This window comes from Chelonia mydas, chromosome 2 (assembly GCF_015237465.2).
Source record: "Chelonia mydas isolate rCheMyd1 chromosome 2, rCheMyd1.pri.v2, whole genome shotgun sequence".
Classification (NCBI taxonomy): domain Eukaryota; kingdom Metazoa; phylum Chordata; order Testudines; family Cheloniidae; genus Chelonia; species Chelonia mydas.
The window spans coordinates 101,387,937-101,402,265 of NC_057850.1; the positions used below are offsets into that span (position 1 = coordinate 101,387,937).

Sequence of the window (14,329 nt, forward strand, 5' to 3'; positions counted from 1 at the left end):
ATTAATCATTTAATTTGATTTATTGTAGTGCACTGCACTGCATGCAGAGGGATAGTAAAAAAAAAAAAAAAAGAAAAAAAAGAAAAGGTAATTGACTAATGCATAGTTTTAAAATATGTGTTCTTTTTTTCAAGGCTGTATTTTCTTCAGTCTTCTATTTTGCTTCTATCCCTTTGTACCAGGGATTCCTAATGGTAGGGTAAGTTGAAATCAATAGTTACAATACCAGGTAACATTTATTTCCGAATAATTTTTTTAAAGAAAATATTGGTTTCTGATCCATTCCTCGTGCATTTCTGGTTGATGAACTAACAGGTGCTGGTATGAGCAAAACAGCATCCATGTAGCAGAGGATCACAAAGCAACCCAACCTCCTTTACCACTCCTCAGTGCTGAACCTCTCAAAAGCAGCGCAAGATACCAAGCATCCCATTGGCATGGCCTTGTAGCTAATCCTCTAAAGAAAAAAAATCCCAAATACTGAGGTGTATTGGTAAAAGGCAAAAAGTTAAGTTGATGTGCATTTCAGCATCAAAGGCTGTGGTCCAAATGCCTGTATTATCGCAACTGCAAAAGCAAGTGAGCTGCACATAACAGAGCATATCCAGCTTAGTGATGCAGTTCAATTTTAACTGAACGTAACACATTTTATTCATGAGTATGGACCTTTATCCATTATCAGTTTCCAGTTCCACCCCTTTTCCACCCTGAAATGTCTTTCCTTTCTGAGGCTGGAATGTATGTACTCTATTCTGCTTCACATGTTGGAAATAGCCATGGTTGCAAGCATAGGTGGGGTGAAAACACTGTGCCTTGTTAACAGCCCAGCATGATTGTCTTACAATATTTTTTACTTATGGAGCATTTGAAGACTTCAAAACTATTCACGGGTATTAAGGAATTTTGGCCCTGGCTTTGAATCTGCATAACAATCAAGAAGAATGAGAATATAGTATTGGATGAAAGAGATCATGTGCTCAAGTCACAGCTCAGAGTCAAGCATGACTGGATCCTGTGCAGTTGCAAGGCAGAACTCCTCAAAGTGTTCCTGAAACAAGTCCTTTTAAGTCACATATGACATTATGATGATGCCTGTATATTTAATTACTAATCTAGGTGTTTTTCAAACAGAGTGCTCTCATAAATTAGAAAACTCTCTCTCCATTTTTCTGTTGACATCAGTGGCACTTAGAGGCCCCAGTCAAGTCAGGGTCCTAGGCACTGCATAGGCATATAGTAAAAGTCCTTAAAGCATTTACAAATCGTCTAGAAAACCATATTAAAAAAAAATCATTTGTGGTCCTAAGACAGCATGTGTTTATCAAAAATCCAGCCTTCTGGTTGGGCTGTTGAGATCCTCACGGACATGACAACACTTGTTGCCAAATTCTATATTTCCGTATTTGTTTTCATATTGCATTTACATTACAAAGATGCTAAGAATAATAGATGCAACAGTGGATTTGTTGTCTTGTCTTTCTCCTTTTAAAGACCTGGTTACAAAAGTGGATTATTGACTTTGGTGACTGGAAATAAGTTAGGTGGTTGGTTTATCTAAACTTTGTTAATGTAGCCATGTTCTACAATTTTGCACAATTGGCAGCTCTCAGAAGAAGCCCAGGACCATGTAATTTAGTATGGTTAAACTTACATGGGTAAGTTGCCCAGAGCTGACCACTACAATATTCACTCAACCAGATTTACTCAAACTTGAAAAATCACAGTAAAAGGATTATTTGATGTTAATAGATTGCTTATAAAGAGTACTACTTAATGATTTTTACATACAGACTATTTATATGCTTTTTCTAAGGTATGCAACCATATACACTATGTTTCCAGTCTTCTCTTTAGTGTTGGATCAGGATGTGAAGCCAGAAATGGCATTGCTATATCCAGAACTTTATAAGGACCTCACCAAGGTATGAATATACAAAGTGATCAGATATACATTATATTCATTTTGACTCTAGTATGCCCAAAAATAATTTCAGGTTATTATACTCACCCTGTGGAGATGTTCCAGGTAAGACAAACTCATAACTAGGCCATATGATTTCCAGGCGTTGTTTTTTGTTGTTGTTATTCATTAGGTGAAATAACATAATACAATATAATTTATGGGTGGTTTTCTAAGTTTAAAATTGTTTTAATTTTAGAAATACAATTTTAAGGAGAAGTTAGGCTTTTTTTGATAATTTTAGGTAGAACTGGATAATCTCTTTTGGTACAGCAAACAGTATGACAGCCAGGTATTTTTAAAGATCTATGGTGGTCTGTTCTTTCAGTATTATCTCCATTAACTTATTCTTTATTCATAACCCAACTTCTGTTTGTGTATAGTTTTCATACCCTGCTTTATTTAGTGTGCAGTTGTGCATCATAATTATTCTCAATTGTTCTGGTAAACAAGACCCATTCCAAATATCTCGGGCACAAAAGAGCTCTTAAAACCAAATGATTTTTAAAAACACTTATCAAATGTACTGAACTAGCTATACTCTCAGTGGTTTCATCTGGTGAGAAGCCTTATAGCTTTGTTACACAAAACTTTAGCATAATATTTAAAAAGAGTAAACCTGGTTGCTGAAATAAGATCCTGCTACGCTTGCTCTTTGAGCTGTTGTACAGGCCATCCATGTTTAATAATAGTTTCAGGACTTCTATTCCTTAGGCCAAAGGAGATCATCATGGCAACTCCCAAAGGATCATAATCTCCTTGCAGATTAAACACAACCCAGATCAATCTCTAGCTAGGTCCTTAAGATGTTGTGACTGGATAGTCAGTTTGTCCATCACTGGCAATCTTACTGTGCCTCCAGAGCTTTTGGCAACCATGTGATGGCTGGCCACCTAGTGGCATTCATTGGCACAAACACTTGGATGTGTATTTCGTGTTGGCTATGAAATCATTTGGATAATAGTGTTCAGTGCATTCTTGCACATACTCTGACTGTTTTATCTGTTTACCTCATTTGGTACCCGTATTCTAGGCAATTTACCAGGATAAGGAGTACACTTTTTACTATCTGTCCTAAGCTGTATCAGGCCAGAGTAACGTTTTTAGTCTCAGTCTAGATCAGGGGTCAGCAACGTGTGGCACACGAGCCAATTTTTACTTACACACTGCTGCCAGCCAGGGTCCCGGCCGCTGGCCCCACTCAGCCCACTGCCTGCCTGGGTGAACGGAATCCCAGGCTAGCAGCGGGCTGAGTGGGGCCGGCAGCCGGAACCCCAGACCGGCTGCAGGCTGAGCTGCTCAGCCCGCTGCTGGTCTGGGGTTCCGGCCACCGGCCCCTTGCCAGCCGGGGTTCCGGCCGCTGGCCCCGCTCAGCCTGCTGCCGGCCTGGGATACCAGCCGCTGGCCCCGCTCACCTTGCTGCTGGTCTGAGGTTCCAGCCACCCGGCCCCCTGCCAGCCAGGGTCCTGGCCACTGGCCCTGCTCAGCCCGCTGCCAGTCTGGGGTTCCATTGAGGGGTCCCTGTAATTGTAAAATTTATTACTGGCACACGAAACCATAAATTAGTGAAGACTTGGCATGCCACTTCTCAAAGGTTGCTGACCCCTGGTCTAGATCAACAGAATGGGTTAATCCATCACTGTCTGTGGCCAGGCTGTTTTGAAATCCATTTCTTTGCTGAGTGCAGATTCACATCTGTGCTGGTGTGATCAGCTCTTTCATGGGCAGAAACAGATGTTTTCTTATGCCTGCTTATATTTTCATTGCTTGTACTTTCTTCTAAGCCCTAACGAGTTTCATAAATCCATTCATAGGATGCATGAAACATATGCATATACACATGCAAACAAAATTATGTGTTCTTTGATTTATACATGTGTAAGCCAATGAATTTTGATTGGGACCATGATTTGTTTACTGCCACAGGAAGACAAAAATTATTGGGTAAGGAAATAGTCTACAGAAACTTTTAAAGTAGTAAGCTCTCAGAGTTTTAATGAGTAAAAATGGGCACTGTATCTTAGCAAATGGCTACCTGACATTTAAAGTAATATACAATGTTGTTGCCCTGTCAGCGCCAGAATGTTAGAGACAAAGTGCATGAGGTAATATCTTTAATTGATTGGACCAACTCCTATTGGTGGGAGAGACAAGCTCTCGAGCAACACAGAGCTCTTCTTCAGGACTGGGAAAGGTTCTCAGACCTGAAGAAGAGAAGTCTGTGTTGCTGGAAAGCTTGTCTCTCCCACCAACAGAAGTTGGTCCAATAAAAGATATTACCTCACCCATGTTGTCTATTTAAAGGGATGGTTAGTGTATACTAGATTAGATTAACTATGGTCTTGTTTGGTGTCTCTGAGACTCACGATTGCAGTTGTCCCATGTATACGTCAGAATTGACAGATATAAATCCTCCCCAAAAAATTTAAAAGCAAACCAAGTAACAATTTTAGTATAACTATAGCCTTTCTAAAAGAACCAATAACAGTTAAATGTAAAATGCAGGTTTGCTATTTATATTCTACAATAGTTTCCCCAGTTTTGGCCAGAATTATGAGTTTTCCACACAAATTTGAAACTAATCCTGGAAATTCATATCCAACAAAAACTTTGCGGCCCATGTCACATGTAAAATTTTCTCTGCGTAGTTGTAAAATTAATATTTGCCTTTGAAAGAGTAACGCTGATGAACATCTAGCTACTCTGAAATTCTACAAATCAAGTAGATTTTTCTACTGTACTTAACTAACCTGTCTTACTTGTTTCCTCTAGGGAAGATCTTTGTCGTTTAAAACCTTCCTCATCTGGGTTTTAATCAGTATTTACCAAGGTAGGAGAGATCCCTAATTTTACTAGACTAAAGATTTTTTTGTCTACTATTAACAATGTTTTTTCAGCTCCAGGTTAAATTCTCAAAGCTTAAAATTTCATCCAGAGTTATATATATTGCTTTCTGTTTATCTCGTAAATCGATATTCTAGCAGTGTGGATTGGTATTTTTATTGATGTATGTTGCCTAAAAACTGACCTGTTTTTACTTAAATGCTAATCCAAAAAAATTTTAACAAGTGCTTATCATATTGCATACACTCCACAGTAGTTTTCTTTCATTGAATGACAGAAGTACTGTTTAAGAAATCTGAATTATGTAATCAGTTAAGAGTAATTAACCTCATTTGTCTACTGCTACAAATAAATGAGAGATTGTTGAAAATGTAATTAATGGTTGATCAGATGCATTACACTGAAATGTGTTTAATTTTCTAATAGTCATATTTTAATTTTTAACCATCTTATTTTTATTCTTTTGTTTTACACACAGAATGTAAAATAAAAGTTAGTGCTGTTCTTATGTAAGAAATTAACAGAGAAAGTTTTCACGATAACTGATACATTTTCAGCATGCATTTGTAAAGATGAATGACCCAAAATATAGTTACAGATTGACTGTGTAACATGTTGTGTTCCTTTTCTAGGTGGCATTCTGATGTATGGAGCCCTTCTCCTTTTTGAATCTGAGTTTGTACATGTCGTTGCAATTTCTTTTACTGCCCTAATCTTGACTGAACTCTTGATGGTTGCACTGACCATACGAACGTGGCACTGGTTAATGGTGGTGGCTGAATTCTTCAGTCTTGGCTGCTATGTGGCCTCTCTTGCATTTCTCAATGAATATTTTGGTGAGTAGCAGTAGAAAATCTTTGCCTGCAAAAGTATACTTTCTAACATACAGTTCTTTTTAATCTTTTTCTCTTTTTAGCTGCATGTTACTCATGTAAATATGAGTAATATTATACTTTGTGAAACAGCTTCAGGCAGTAGAATATGACTTTAACTTGTATGTAAAGACATTTTTCATGATGAACTCTAAAATGCTTTATCATTTGTTTCTCTGTAGGATTTGTAACAGATTTTTATATAGTTTATGTGAAAAAATTTTATTCAAGACGCATAAGCTTTTTTCACTGTGCTTCGTTTCAGTGACAAATTCAAACTGCTTTTCATCTTGAATCAGCTTTGAGTAGTTATTAGACGTACAGTACTGAAATTGGGTGTAATTTAATGAAAAAACATTTTAAAGAACCAGTTTTCAAAACATTCAGGGTAGATCTACACTGCAACAAAAGACCCCTAGCTTGCTTAAGTCAGCTGACTCGGACTCATGGGGCTTAGGCTGCAGGGCTATAAAATTACAGAGTAGAGGTTTGGGTTGGGACTAGAGCCCAGACCCAAATGTCTACACAGCAATTTTATAGCCCCACAGCCTGAGCCAGCTGGTCTGAGCTCTAAGGCTTGATCCCATGGAGTTTTTATTGCAGTTTGGATATACCCTAAATGCAGGTCTACACTTAAAAAGCTGCGGCACCACAGCTGCACCACTGTAGCACTTTAGTGAAGATGCTACTACGCTGATGGGAGAGCTTCTCCCGTTGGCGTAGTTAATCGGTGGTTGCTATGTCGAGGGGAGAAGCCCTCCCATTGACATAGTGCTGTGTACACTGCGGGTGAGGTCAGTATAACTACATCGCTCGGGGGTAGGTGGATTTTTCACTCCCCAGAGCAACACAGGTATACCGATGTACGTTTGTAGTGTAGACCTGGCCTCACAGCGCATCTACACTACAAAATTAAGTCTACAAAATACGTCAGCATATAGCCGCTACAGCAATTGCATCGCTTGTGTGTGTCTACACTTTGCTCCTTGAGTTGGCAGCGCACGTCCTCACCTGCAGTGATTGAACTGTCAGTGTGGGGCATTGTGGGATGGCTTCTGAAAGCCAGCAACAGTCTGAAAGCTTACAACAGCAATGTAAGCAATGCAGTGTCTACACGGACACTGTGTCAACCTAACTACATCAACATTGACTCTACGCCTCTGGTGGAGGTGGAGTTATTAAGTTGGTGTAGTAGGCAAGTTACAGCAGCAGGAGCAAAATTTTAGTGTAGACGCTTATAGTTAGGTTGACGTAAGTTGCCTTGCTTTCACCTAACTCTGTAGTGTAGACCAAGTCTCGGAGTCATAGAGTTTAAAGCCAGAAGACACCACCAGATCATCTAGTCTGACCTAATGTATGTCCCAGGCCCCCACACCACCCAGCCACCCCCACCCCAAGCACCACAATTAGGCCAAAGTCATACAGTTTTCAGAAAGCTGTTGTGTGCCACAGGCAGACGACAGGAGGGACCGAGGTGCATCAATGGCTCAGGCCTCTGCAGGGCAGGGAAGTGTTTTAGTGAGAGAAACCCTGATGACGTATGAATGTTTTACTCCCATAATATAAAAGGATTTCCAGAAATATAAATAAATTGTTATTAATTTGTTGATTTCAAGTCTCTAGATAGTAAATAAAATGTATTTTAATATTATGTCAATAATATTCAAGTCTATTTGATAAGGTGGCAAAAACAGTCCAAAAAGATGTTCCCAGTTTAAATCATCATTTTTCATATAGCGAATAAAAATATTCAACAAGGGATTAGGGAAATGTCCAGAAAAATATTACTACTGGCCAAACCTGGGTACAGTGAAGGCCTGCAGTATTCAGTGTTCTCCATGCATCTTCTCCCTGTGCAATTTAGATACGACCTACAATGGACTTCCCTTAATTTCAGTCTGTTGTAATGGGCATTGCTGTTGCCTAGATTACAGCAACATCTAATATACTAGGCACTTTCCAAACCTGAGAGTCCCTCCCCTAAAGCCTTTGTAATCAAATACCCACTAATGACTAAAACAATATAAATTATATCATTTGAGACCTAAACCAGATATGAAGGTCAGACTAGTATAATAAGGAGGCATTTTGTCCATGTGTGTGGCAGGTTATCAGGTTCTAGGACTTTGCCTAGAGCTGAAGGTTTATTCTGTTGGTTCCTGGAAGAAGCCAGTCCAAATGAGTCTCATTAGATCCAATCCAAGAGCATAAAAGGGTTTGTGTATCACTAGATTAGAAGGCATTAGTGTGAAACAGGAGACTTTGTAGGAAAATCCTTAATTGCCATTTTCAGAGGAAACTCACGCTAAGATTTATTTTTCTTAAATTAAATTACAATATGCCATACTTTGTCTCATGGTCCTTTGTCCATCTAGTACTCCTCAGGGAATTTTGTGCCAAAAAAAAATTTGCGCACAATATTTTAAAATTCTGCATATGGGCCAGTCCAGATGCACAGGGGTTTGGCAGATGGGGAGCAGCTCCCTGTACAGTGCCCCATCCTCCATGACTGAGGAGCGATGGGAGTTGGAAGCATGGGGGATGCAGAGCTTCCTGCACCCAGAGAAGGTTTCTGAGGGTGTATCTTCCCCAGACCCAGCCACTCCTTGCAGGGGAAGAGCGAGTCCCTTCCTGCTCTGCCCTGCCCAGCCGGAACCAGCAGGTGAGCCTAGTGCAGGGTAGGAGCCAGAAGCTGTGGCATCCCCAGCCCCTGCCACTTCCTCTCTGCAGTATTTACATCTCCCCCAGCTGCTCCAGGCACCCAAAATGACATGCCTGCACTGCTGGGAAGGGACGCGTGACTATTCTAGCGGCTTCTCTTTGGTTTCTTGTCAGAAAGTCATTTTTCTGCGGGGCAACAAAGAAATCTGCGGGGGACAGGAATTCAAGGAGTAATCTAGGAAAATGCCCAGTAGAATCCTCCTGCTATATAAGGCATACTTTGATATGAAAATGCACACTCATTTTTGAAGTACCGTTTTCTAAAATACAACTGTGTGTCGTGTGTGCTCAGTTTACAGGACAAAGGGGGCTAGAGGGTGGGAAAAATTGAATTGCAAATCTTGCAGACCTCGCCTAGGATCTGAGAGTCAGTCTTTTCCTTCTTACTCTGATTTAAAACAAAAAAGATTTTGCAGGTCAAATTATTCCCTCGGTGACACCTGTATAATTCGGTTAGCCTTCAGTGTGATTTCACAGGTGTAATCGACAGGAATTTTGAATAGAATACAACTCCTTCTCTCTTAACTACATTGGCTCTGAAGTGCTAACAGGAGTAAATATCACTAAAAGCTTCCTTCCTCATGCAAGTCAGTCGATATCTCTCTATCCTAAGGTTTTCTGTAGCTAAAAGTGAACACTCATAGGAAACAGATCTATTTAGTAAGAAGCTGCCATTTTTTACACTTTCACTTTTCAAAGTAAAATCTTACTTTAAATATTAACTAGTTGATTCTGAGTCTTATAAAACTATGTTCTTTCTTTCTGTCTCTCAAATCCCCACACATTATTCTCTAGATATTGTGCAAATATTGTAGCAGTGATACTTTCTACCAATATCCTTTGAAAAAGCTCCACCTCCTACCTTTGGGTACGCCTGTTACTTCCTAGATGTCAGGAGAGGTGCATTTTAATTATGCCACCGTGAACCTATTGAGTTTGACGTGTCTACTATGCATCCTTCTGGATCTTGCTGGGCTTTTGCTTTGTGGACAGAGGCTTTAAATGGGAGTAGGCGGGTTGGCAACTGAAGATCCACAGAAGGATTGCACATGGCAAAGGGCCCGTGAGAATAGACACACATTTGGAACTTTTGGTCAAATGGCCATAACTTTATTCAACACCAAGAAAGCATTTATTTCTGTCACAGTTCAGGGAAACTGCACCTGTATTCCCCTTCTATGATCCCTTGAGGGCACCCACTCTAGCCTCCTGTCTCTTCAGCCATCACCTCTCTTGGCTAGAGACCCATGTGTCTTTCTCTCCTGACCAGGATTTTTCCAGACTACACAATTCCCTGCCTGTAGTCAGTCAGAAAATGAAGTTTTTGGATAACATATTCAGATAAGCCACGTCCTGCTCTATTTGTATATGAATAAGAACTTTTAACTAAATTAATAAAGGGTTTTTTAATATATTTCTTTTGAATGAGCATGTTTAACTCCTAAAAGTAATAAAAATCACACATTTGACGACATATGAACATTGGAAAGATAAAAGCTAAAAATATTTGACTCTATCCTGCTGTTCTAACTTAGGCAAGTTACTCTTTGCTGATGAGTGTAGAATTGGGCTTATTATGCACATCTCTGCGATATACAGTATACAGACTTGTAGGGTATTTAGGCAGACTTGACACTAAATCCTGTATATTTTGCGAGGGGCATAGTTTGACTAATAATAATTAGACTTACCAGAGCATTAACATTTCTCATACTGCATCTTTCTGAAGTGAATTTGAACTCAGTTTTAAACTTGTAAGCTTCATTTGACTGTTGATATAATAACTTACACTTTTGAGTCTCTTCAAGTGATATAACTTGGAGGGAACTGTCTGGCTACTTGTGTTTTTAAATAATTTTTAAAATATACTAAACTTTTCAAAATGCCATATTGTTTCAACTGTATCACATAGTGTGATATTATTCTGATTAACACCACTTATATCTTCCCGATTTCTCTTACCTATTTCATTTTGTATAGCTAATCTTTTCTAATTTCCTTGTTTTTCTATAAATCTGTCCCTTTCTTATTTCCTTTCTGTGTAACAGGTATAGGCAGAGTGTCTTTTGGAGCTTTCTTAGGTAGGTAGAGTTACAATTTCCTCAAAGATAAAAAATACAATAGAGAAACAAAGCCAAACTCACTTTAAAAAGACATTGCTGTTTCTAGTGTTCATGAGTAAATAAACTATGACTTGTTTTATAAGCCCATTGTAAATTATATGTAAGTTAACTATGTGTTTTCCAAGATACCTGGCTTTTGTGGCCTTTGCATGTGATTGGAATATAATCTGAATTTTACAAATCTGACTAGGCTTTCTCTAGCAGTTTCAAAATGTCCCAGAAGATTAGAAGTGAGATGTCTAGCATTGCTGAATGAATAGGACTAATGTAAACCCTATCTCTTCTAATAATTGAGGCACAAGGCTAGGGAACCAAAGTAATTTTATTCTCCTGATTTGATCTTCATTTCTACAACCATCATCTCTGTTGATGACCCACAGAAAATGTGCCTCAGCTTGCTGCTATTTATACAAATGGTGATGTCATTAAATGCTGTGTTTTCTCCTGTGAATATTCTTTCTGGTTTTTGGCTGATTTTCACATCTATAGTATAAGGAGTGTTGGGCCTAACTGTCTAGTTCATAGAACATGAATCGAAAAAATGGAGGGGGGGTTCAAAATATGTTTTAATATTAAAATTTCTGAGTGTGAATTTGGATTATATCTTGGGGAAGACATTGTAAGAAGAAGAGAAACCACACGAACATGAAAAAATTATCCTAACCCTTAAATGGATTAGTGAGTTTGATTTTTTTTCCTAATGAGAATTTGTAAAGTAGGGATCAATAGCAAAACTTTTCTGTACCAGAGAAGCAGGACATGCAAGAGTCTACCACTTTGTACATTGCAGATATTCTGATTCTTAGTTGAGAGCCTCACCCTCACTCCAGCCACTTTATTCTGAGTAAAAGGACTGGAGAGGCATAAAGAGGCTCTAAAACCCCATATGGCCCAAATTGATTAGATAGCATTAACAAATAATAATGATAAAGGGGAACACTTAGAACTTACAATTGTATTAGCTCAGTGGTTTGAGCATTGGCCTGCTAAACCCAGGGTTGTGAGTTCAATCCTTGAGGGGGCCATTTAGGGATCTGGGGCAAAAATTGGGGATTGTGCCTGCTTTGAGCAGAGGGTTAGACTAGATGACCTCCTGAGGTCCCTTCCAACCCTGATATTCTGTGATTCTATGATTCTATTCCTGATTTAGTCAGTGTTAATTATAGCACAGTCTTGGATAATAGCATATGAAAACAATTTATAACTATTTAATGTCTTTTCACCATGGAAGTCCAAGAATCTACATACAACCTCTTATAACTTATTTTCTCTTTTTTATTTTTGCAGATGTTGCCTTTATCATGACTGTGACCTTCCTGTGGAAAGTGTCAGCTATCACTGTTGTAAGCTGTCTTCCACTTTACATTCTCAAGTACTTGAAGCGTAAATTTTCTCCTCCGAGTTACTCCAAGCTTACCTCGTAAAAGTGACTGTATTCCTACAGTTTTTTCACCCATGCCACTCTGAGAATTTATTTAAGGTCACAAACTGTGCTTCAAATGACAATATATTTGGGTTGGGCTAAAGAAAGAAAAACTAAAAAAAAAAATGGAGTAAGAGCACAAAAAGGAGCAGGGAACATCTGAGAGGTAACAGAGACAACTACACTTTATTGATAATATCATCAAAAGTAAAATAAACTTCATTTTCTTCATGTTGATTTTTTTTACTTTTTTTCAATTGCTACAAGTAGAAAATAAACTGAATTTACCTTTGAATTTACAATGCTTCTGAATGATTTGATCGCTACTATAAAGGATTTTTTTTCCAACTGCACTGTTCTCCTGCAAGTTGAACTGAAAGCTTATTTAATAGTAAATAATTTCCTAAAAGATTCAAATTATTTCCTTTTTGCTCCTCTATAGGAATATTCATTCCCACTTACATACAGTATAAAAAAACCTAGATAATGTAAATGCCATTGTCCATATTTGCTGCTATATATTACTCATCCTCAAACATTGATAATATGCACTATTTGAATGATGTACAGATGTCTGCATAGCACAGTATTACTTTAGGAGCTGTTGTCCTCTTTTCTGTATTCTCCATTCCTAGCATCAGTAAATATTAACAGATATGTGAATTCTGTTACATTGACAGCTGTTCTTTAAATGCACATGGAAGCTAAGTTGCACAAAATCTGTAAAAAAAAATTCTGTACATAATTCCATTGCACCTACTGATTTGTACAGAACATCAGACATTGCTGTTCAGTAAATATGTTTTAAAAGTTCCTATCCAGTTTGTATATATAAAATTCCAAATACATTGTGTCAAGGTACATTTCTATGTATCAAAAGTCCAGTAAACATTGTATTAGCTAATATGTTTAAATTGCCTTGTAATCTGTTTACGTAAGTTACTCAGGTAAAAAGAAAGAAGACTAACAATTTAATGTTACACTAGGAAAATCCATCATCTTCCAGCAGGCATATGTTTTATGTTTTTTATGAACCAGATTGTTGGATATAAAACTTGTAAAAAACAGAGGCGCAGATCCTCAGCTGCGGTAAATTAAAATAGTCCCATCCACTTCAGTGGAGCTGTGGCACTTTACATCAGCTGAGGGTCTGCCCCAGAAAGTGATATTCTCTAAGACGATACAATCTGAGGGGTCTAAATTTTATGTACTGTATTGGGATACTGCATATGTTATTTTTATTTCCCGTTGTGCATAAGTTTGCCTTTTCAAGAAATATGTGTAACAGATTATTTGGCGTCGTCTTTCATCCACTGAAGGAAAAATCATAGCCAATCCGTGCTTCTCTGTTAATGAGATTTATTTGTACATTTTTTAAAATACCTTATATTGATCTCATTTTATCACAGATGTTTTATGTTTGACTACATGTCTTTCCAACATAAATCCTTTAGTGTCTGATAATATGCCCCTTAAGTCATAATTATTATATTCTGTGAGTGAAACTTTTGAGATGATGAATAACCCAACCATTTTCAGAAAATGAGACTGTTGCAGAGCTATTTGGACTGCACTTCACTCTGTTCGGTTTATTTTTTGAGGGTGGTGGGTTTTTTTTTTCATAACAGCTATTTGTTTTTTATTTTTTAAAATTTGCATTCTTCATTATAAAAGCAATAAAGCCTAATTTCTACCAAATATTATTGATATATGTATTAAACTTTGTACTAGTGTTTCTTTTAAGTGCATAAGCATTAGAGTCATCAAAATAGTTTGCTGTGCCCTTATGAAAAATCATTTCTGTATATCTCCACAAGATGTCACTGTTTTTGTACTAGCAGAAACTTTTCTCATTTTATGTTGAGATTGCCAAACTATTCTGTTAGTTTAGTTTAAATGGTCATATTTAAGTTAGTTAAATATGGCCTTATTTTGTTGCTGATTTGCTTTAATTTCACCTTTCCTCCAATAAAGCATCAGATTATTTTGGACCATTGGGTGCATATAAACAATTTGAATTAATCAACGAATTATTCGCAAAAAGTAGTCCGCAATATACAATCATTGTTAAACTATAATGATGACTTTTATTGTGAGCAATCACATAAAGGAAAATTGAATAGATAAGCAAAAGCAAAAGCTTATACAAAAGCTTATATGGTTGGTCATCTTGTTTCTCTCTGTTATATATAATATATGCGCGCACACCTTTGATGTGGGGTAGAAAACTAAATAAAATCCTAAATATAACTGGTTACATGCAAGGAATAGTATTACCTTAATGTAACTATGTATGAGAGCTAAATTATATACATGTGCATTTGAATGTATTGTGTATATATTCAAAAACTTGAATGTTAACACTGTGAGGTTAGTATGATAGTAG

General features: G+C 37.7%; 1 protein-coding gene across 5 annotated transcripts in view; it reads left to right on the forward strand.

Moving 5' to 3' along the window:
- Positions 1-13,641, forward strand: part of ATP9B (ATPase phospholipid transporting 9B (putative)) — a 282,270-nt gene extending 268,629 nt beyond the window's left edge. For all 5 annotated transcript variants that reach the window (XM_037892984.2, XM_043540007.1, XM_037892983.2 and 2 more), the window contains 5 exons: positions 135-199; positions 1,814-1,922; positions 4,733-4,790; positions 5,437-5,640; positions 11,808-13,641. In XM_037892984.2, coding sequence (XP_037748912.1) covers positions 135-199; positions 1,814-1,922; positions 4,733-4,790; positions 5,437-5,640; positions 11,808-11,944 — 573 coding nt within the window. In that variant the 3' untranslated portion in view covers positions 11,945-13,641. The remainder of the gene's footprint in view (positions 1-134; positions 200-1,813; positions 1,923-4,732; positions 4,791-5,436; positions 5,641-11,807) is intronic.
- The last annotated feature ends 688 nt before the right edge of the window (positions 13,642-14,329 follow it).